We start from the raw sequence: 8,149 nt of genomic DNA, 5'->3' as shown, positions 1-8,149 counted from the left end.
CTGAGAAATAAAATGAACTTTTTTGATTTTTGGAAAAAGGCTGCAATGAAACAAAGAGTGAAAAATTTAAAGGGGTCTCAATACTTTCCGTACCCACTGTATGTAACAACGCATTATGTAATAACAATGCAGTTTGTAATAAAAATGTCAAAATGCAACACATTTTCCCTTCATTTTGTAATAACACCTGCATTATGTAATAATCTGCCGCATTTTGTAATAAAAACCCTGAACACAATATGGTATACATTTCTCCGCACAGTTCTTAAAAAATGCGGGGGTCTGATTTTTTTCATGAAAATTTAATAACATGTTGCATTGTGTAATAAAAAACATAGATTTCTTTATTCATGTTTTATGACATTGTTGACAGTGTTTATGACATGTATATTTTATGAATTCTAGCATGAATCATGTTGACTCAAAATTAATTTTGAGTCAATGGCATGCTATATGATATTTATGATATTTTTGGCATGGTAATTATGGTTCAACAATTCTAGACTTCAAAGTGACTGGTCTCCCTGCACACAATGTCTGTCAATCACGGTTTAGACAATACAAATTCCTTTTCTTCCACAGTCTCACTAGAGCATTTTGTTGCGTTCTTGAGTCACCCTGAATAATGCTAGAATTCATAAAATAAACATGCCAATGTTATAAAAAATGAATGAAGACATCCATGTTGGTTGGTAATTACATAAACACCCGCATTTTGTAAGAACGGACACATTATGTAATAATTCATTACAAAATGCAGAAGAAATGTATAACATATTGCCTTGAGAAAATGTGTAACTACTTGATTATCATAATATTTTTAGCATCTTGGAAAATAAAGCTTTTCTTATTGGATTCACTCTAACATTATGTATCTAGGGATTTTTCAGAAACAGGTCAACAGGATCAGCTTTTGTCCATTCCATCTGTTGTCAAGGCTTTTTCACCTCAACATAGATGTTTACACACTACTATGTGCATGCACTGTTTTTTACTTGGTTTTATGTCAATGCATGTTGCATGCAGTAATACAGTATGTCCTTGATGTTGTTTTGTCTACATTTGTGTATCTTGTTTGTTAACCTCTTGCTAAATCCGATACATTTACATTATATTGATGTTAATTAATGTGTCTTGACAATTACCAATAAAGTAAAGCCATGTGGAGTTCATACAGTATACCTAATGTTCTTCTAGCAGATCAGATAGACTGGAGAAACTAAAAATACATATCCTGTCTCCACCGGTGCAGATGAACAAGCAATCAGCCTCCTCACTTCAGTGTTTTAGATTTATGCTGACTGCTGTGTCAACATTATTCATGACAGGGCTATTGTATTCTTCTCCTGTCCTCTCCCTGAAAGCCTGTCTGTTATCACCTGTCGTCCTTCACCATACAGCAACAGTGAATAGTGTGGGACATTACCCCATTAGCTAATGATTACAGATTGTCAGATGGCCCACTTAAGTGCTTGCTAACAGTGTAGTGACCGAGGTCTGTTGGTTTGGAATAAGAGACGTACGGTAAACGATAAGGCCACAGAGACAACACCACACAATACAATGTCAAGGGATAAAGTCATGTGGTCTGTGGTCGACATATTACATTTGGTAAGAACTGAGATAATTCATTGAATATTTATATGAAACATGCTGTTGCACTCCCACACTTGGTTTTCTGCATTTTTCTGAGTTAAGTGAGGGTGAAAAGGGTATCATTTTATTGATAATGACAAAAAAAAAAACATTGAATTTATTTTTTACCCAGTGTCATTTCATGTACTTTTCTATCATAATAAAACTATTTCCCTTCTTACCAATCCTTTTAGAACATAAAAATGTGTAGTTACAGAAACAGATATTTTTCCAAAACAATACTATGTTAAGCTAATAACTTTGCATATGGTTATCTACAATCATCACCCAACACACAAAAAAAAAAACACTTATAGAGCTGATAGCCCGTGGCCATAGTTTACATGTGCGTACGCACACACACACGCATGCACGCACGAACGCACGCACGCACGCACGCACGCACACACCCACACATACACTTCTTATTTGCTCACCCAAATGTTGCCGTCTTGGTGATATGGTTTCCAGTTCCTTCCTGTGTCACTGTAGAGGAGACGATACCGCGTTGTCCAATCGGAGCTGCTGTAGCGGCCCTGCGTTGCTATGGCGCTCACCTGCTTTCTGGAACCTAGGTCCACTTGTAGCCACTGGTAATGGTCACTGTCCAAAGGTGACCACCCACCAGCACCTGCAGAGGTAGTGACATTTTATAATGAGTGGAAAGTCAAAGGTTGTCTTCAAATATCTTATATGCTTTTAACAGTATCTTTCTGTCTGTGGGTTAAAATGGACCTTGGTCTAATTAAAAGTATGCAATAGCAGGAAATGTATTTATTATTTATGCAGGCCGAGTTGATCCTGTTCAGGGCAGATCAGCTCCTGGGTTCAAGACAGACAGAAAAACAGCATGGTCCCACCATAATGATGTTTTACAAAGACAATGTGGAGTTACGCGGTTGTAGTCCTTCCTTTTATAAATGGTCAGTGTGGAGGAGAGAGCAGCCCAGACATTTGATCCAAGACAGGTACTGCTAAACTCCTTTTTTAATATTGGTAAGCAAGACATACCGTAATATGAGATTTAAAAAAATGCTAAGTCTACTGTCACCCACACCCACACTGTCATACAAAATCATTCACATATAGAAATCATTCTACCAAGGTAAACTTTTGCTTTGAAAAAAATGACTATTTCTGAAAAAAATGAAAAGGAGAGCGTTTCATGATATTTTCCCATGACTACAGTGTTGATTGGTGGAATAGTTGGCTGTGTTTTTATCATAATCCTCTCAGTGGCAGTCTGTGTCCTTGTGCCAGCCTCAGACCTCAGGGGTCTGCCTTCATTGCCAGACTCTTGTGTCCTCTAAAAGTTGCCCCTGTTCACACCTCCAGGTGTGTACCTGAGGCCGAACTCCACCGAACCTCGCAGGTTAAAAAAGCCTTAGGTTAAATGTTGTGGAAACGAAAGAGCAAGGCAACTGTTCGACAGAAAACAAATAAAAATTCTGGATTGGATCCCACTGACCTAATTCCATCTGCCATTTGAAAGTAAGAAAAAAGACGTAATGCCTATATGGTATGTGGGTAGGAATACAAGAAAAAATGGATGCATGTGCATAAAATAGAAGTAGAGAATAGGGCATGCACGTACACACACACACACACACACACACACACACACACACACACACAGCAAAGCCTGTGATAAAATGTGACTGTAAAATGATTATCGGGAAGAGTGGGAGGTGGATGGTCTGCGAACTGGCCATGTCACGGCCGTCTTCTTTGAGTCGCTGTGATGGATATTCTTTTTTTTTAAAGGACAAAAACACAGATAACAAAGAGACTGGCTGAAAGCACAAGTAAAAGAGAATAACTGATTTAAAAATGACAGGGAGAGAGAGAGTGAGAGAGAGAGAGATGGAGAGAGAGAGAGATGGAGAGAGAGAGAGATGGAGAGAGAGAGAGAGAGAGAGAGAACTGAACCATGGGCACAACATGAGAGAAAGGGAGATAGTAAGACCAACAAAAACTGCAAGAGAGTGGGAAAGGAGCACCAAGCGCAGTGGAGGAAGGCATGAAAGATGATAGTCATATGATAAAATAGAGGGTGATGCAGTTTGCGATGTATCCCCCCCTGGCAAAAATCCTATATCTTATCCAATTACAGAGCCATTACACTCCAGCTTGGCCTTGACAGATAACCAGGCCCGTATCAGTGAAAACGTCAATACCTCGAAAACCCATTGCAGCAAAGCCATTCCCTTGGGGGGATAAAACACTATCAAAAGTGGGAGAGGGAGGAGGGGATGGAGGGTAAGATATTAGGTTTGGCAGTGGCGAGTGATAGTGATAAGTAAACAGACAGTAAACAGAAAATAAAGATTAAGAAAGCAAGCTGAGTGGACAATGACCAAGACAGTGTGACGCTATGAACAAGATCGGAGGATGGGGTGTCGGAAAGTTTGAAGAGAAGGTATGTGTTGAGAAGGTGACAGGCGAAAGGTAGTGGCAGAAAATTGGAGAGAGGGCGAGCAAGAGAGATGGATGATGTGAGAAGAAGAAGGAGGGATGTTATGACTCTGGTAATGGGGAGGTCAGAGATGAGATACAATGTGGATGGGATGAAAAAAGGACATAAAGGGAGCAATGTAGTTATGGTAAAGAAGGTGATAAATGAGGCCCAAATTGAACTTTGGGGAGGACGACAGAGCAGAGGGAAAAGGATGAGAAACTTGGGAGAAAGAGATAAACTGAACCTGTTCAACATTGAAATGGGAAAGATACCAACGGAGAATCAGACTACAGGGTTTAATTGACATGTCACAGGAAGCAATGATTAGGAAAGTTCTAGGTACAGTTCAGGAAAATGGAAAAAAGTGAGAGAGGAACAGTTAGAATGTGTTTGCAATGTAGGGGGCCAATACTGCACATTCTTCAATAATGGTGGTACATACTGAAATACTTCAGTTTTGATATATTTGAGTAGTACAGCCAATATCGGTGGTTCTATTTTTATATATATATACCCTCTAACACTTTACTGGCATACCCATTTTGTTGTCAAATACCAGGTATGAAATTGTCTTGCGTTTCATCCATTGCATGCTGACCTAGCATGCCGCTCTTCATCCAAACCCTGCTGCATAATCACCCACAATCACAAAGAAAACACACACACACACACACACTATTTGATTGGCCAGAGCTTGATTGTGCAATGCTGGATAATGTTGCATTGTGTTGCGTCAAAAGTTGAGCCAGGTTGAACTTTTTTGACAGACAACTCTGGCTTTCTTTAGAAGGACCCCAAGTGTCAATGAATTGAATGAGGAGACTGTGTTTTTGAAAAAGTGCCCCTATCGGTCTGAACATGGCTTTAAACGGGTGAATGAAAGGACAGGGTAGTGGTTGGGGAAAAGGGGTTGAAAAGGACAGATGGAGTAGAAAACATGTTAGGGTCACAGGGTTAGCAGAAGCAACAGATGGGAATAAGAGAGAGACAGATAGATTGAAATGTCCAGAGAGATGTAAAGGTTCAAAAGATTGTGAAAGTGATGCCAAGCATTTGGGACAGACGGACTAAAAAAAGCAATGAGAGAAGAGAGCTGTGCGCTAAAGAGCTCAATGTCAGAGGTCGAAGGAGGAACAAGAGACACGAATAAAAGATGGGAGGGAGCAAAAAAAGGGACCAGAGAAGTGAGATGGCCAAATGTTGTTATAGATTGGAGAGGAAGGGAGAAGGCTGGAAAAAGAAGAAAAGGTGAGAGGGGAGGAAGGGGCAGCTTGACAAAGGTTAGGAGTGGGGTAAAGCGTGACATAAAAAAAAGAACAGAGGTGCAGTGAAAGGTGAAAGCCGGAGGGAGAAGGGGGAGAAGAGAGAAGAGGTTGACAGAATAAAGTGGAGAAAGAGGAGGCCGGCGTTGGGGGAATGGATGGTAAGAGAGCGAGTGAGAGGGAACAGGAGCATCAGCAAAAGCAAAAGGAGGGGGGAAATGGGAAGAGAAAGGGGAGGGGAGGGGTGGGGTGTCGGGGGACTGTCACCGTTCTCTCACCTGTCACACACACACAGATGTTCGGGGAGGAGAAGAGGAACAGGAGGAAGGGGAAGGTCAAAGAAGCAACCTTTGAGAATGAGATGAAGTAAAGGAGAATGCAAGTACCAGGAGTTGGGAATCGGGAGACAGAGCTCGGGACAAAGGACGGAGAATTAGAAGCCAGAGAGAATAACGCTTTGAAAGCAACACTGGCTCAAACTAGAGGAGCACTGCCACCAAGATGTACCTCCATTGAAGCTGATAAAAGTCTTCAAAGTGCTGCTGATACCAAGTTACTTCCTGGATAATAGAGCATGTCTGTGTGGTATTTGTTTTTAAGAATATTTTTTTGGGGCATTTTAGGCCCTTATTTGAAAGGAGAGAGAAAAAGAGAGAGAGTGGGGGAATGACATGCAGCAAAGGGCCACAGGCTGGAGTTGAACCGGGGCCCGCTGCATTGAGGAGTAAAACTCTATACATGGGTGCGCGCTCTACCAACCGAGCAATCTTTGTTAACATTAAAAAAATAAGAAATGTATCATTGAATCTGATGGTGCCGGTTTATCGATAAGTCTGCAACAATTTTTATAACTGATTGTTTCAGGCTGTAATCAAACACAGATAGCACTCATTCACTGGTTTACCTTCTTAGTGTGAGGGCTTGGTGCCTTGACCTATGAAATAATAAGAACCTTGGCTTCTGATTTCATGGGTATTTCTCACTATTTGTGTGATGTTTTAAACTAATAATGGATGAATACAACCTTACACTAATTAATGAAATCACCTGCATGACAGATCGAACATCCTTTAATGAACACAGAAAAGGCAGAAAATCCAATCGGATTTTGCCACACAAGGGGAATTCACTGGTATTGATGATATACAGTACCTTGGCAATTTATCGGCCCATTCTGCAATGGCTAATGGTTTATAATCTGCCTCCTCTGTCCCCTGTGGCTACTCTTCAATATATCCCCATAATGCATTTGTACATTGGGGGCAGTTCCTGTGGCAACACAGACACTGGCATTTTGAACAAGCATGTCCGAAATCAGATAAATCTTCTACCTGAAAGCTACACTGGTGAAAATGTTCCTTTGCGATGCCCTTCACAGGTCAACAGCACTGGCCAAATGGAATTCACACCGAGAGGCTCCTCCTGAGATAAAAAGGAGCCAACCGAAGATGAAAAACATGGCTGGAGTTTCTCCAAGCTTGCAAAACAAGGTTTGAGCTATCTGTGATGACACGGATAACCCTGCAGTGGTAGCACAGTTCGAGTGTGTGTTCTAAGGGAATCATACTGATATCAGTTCTGATATACAAATATTCTTTCACACAAGCATACAAATGTACGAATGTGTGTATTAACATGCACACACACAAAAACACACCAACACTTTGTATCAATTGTTGGCATAAAAGCAGTTTCTGTAGGCTGCAAAAAAAAGTGACCATACAAAGCCAGTTATTGCCCATTTTTCATCAAAACCAATAACAATGAACAGTTAGTAAAAGCCACTAAAATGTAAATTGATGGGGGGCATGGATGGATGTACCAACAGCAATGTGCTGACTAAGGAAAGGCAGGGGAACATAATGGAAAGAAAATCAAACCAGGAAGTGCCCTTTGGGAGCCATTGCCAAAAATGGCTGCCTTTTGAAACTATCAACTAATGTGTGTATATTTGTCTTGTATCCCAACTCACACACCTCAATTCACAATGTTCAAATAACCCTCGGCTATAAGACATTAGACCAGACACACACTCACAAGTGAAAGTACTACCAAACGTCATTTTTCTCCTCTGTTTATCTCTTCTTAGACTGTAAAGTTGACTTCCGCCTTGTTTTCTATATACATACAGTATAGTATGTATAATCCAGAAAAAGTAAAAATGTGAAAAAAAATGGAAACTGAAGTGTGACCATCTGTACATGCATATGTGTGTGTAATGACACAAAAAATATTTGTAACTTTTATGGCCCAGCTGGGAAAAATTGAAGGTTTAATTCTACTGCCTGACTGGGCTTTTACAGAACTTGGGGGGGGGGAATGAGTCCGATGAGAGAAAAGAATGAACAGCGGGGGAAAGCAGAAAGAGCAAGTGAGCAAGATAGAGCAACAGCAGGAACAAAATAGAAAATGAGCATGTGAAGAATATGTGAAGGAGTACAAAAAGGAGATTTTTAAGAACACAGAAGGAAGGACCAGAGTTCTGGGCATGAGTAACTGAGACACAGTGGGATTCTGGACAAGTGACGGGCAGTTGGTGACAGGCATGACACACAAACAAAAGTGAAGGCAAGGCAGAGCATCAAACAAGAGAACATCTCTCCTCTGTCTTACTGTCAGTGTGGGAGAGCGTGTGGGTGGGTGCGAACACATCATTTTTTTTGCACGTGTGTTTAAACACTTTCATGGCTGTGTGTGCACCTTTATGTCTGTGTGCTCCATAGACCGTTAAAATAAGTGGACAGAGCATCCGGTTTCGAAAAGTGCAACCACTGCGGAAGTAACTTAAACCTGC

At 40.8% G+C, this 8,149-nt stretch overlaps 1 protein-coding gene across 2 annotated transcripts in view; it reads right to left on the bottom strand.

Annotated features, from left to right (window-relative positions):
• The window catches only part of cntnap2a (contactin associated protein 2a), a 322,443-nt gene that overhangs the window by 175,502 nt on the left and 138,792 nt on the right, over positions 1–8,149 (bottom strand). For both annotated transcript variants that reach the window (XM_034861583.1, XM_034861584.1), the window contains exon 3: positions 2,073–2,266. In XM_034861583.1, the coding sequence (XP_034717474.1) occupies positions 2,073–2,266 (194 nt within the window). The remainder of the gene's footprint in view (positions 1–2,072; positions 2,267–8,149) is intronic.

Source organism: Etheostoma cragini, chromosome 22 (genome assembly GCF_013103735.1).
Source record: "Etheostoma cragini isolate CJK2018 chromosome 22, CSU_Ecrag_1.0, whole genome shotgun sequence".
Classification (NCBI taxonomy): domain Eukaryota; kingdom Metazoa; phylum Chordata; class Actinopteri; order Perciformes; family Percidae; genus Etheostoma; species Etheostoma cragini.
The sequence above is the reverse complement of the archived record's forward strand: the minus strand, read 5'-3'. Positions and strand labels throughout refer to the sequence as shown.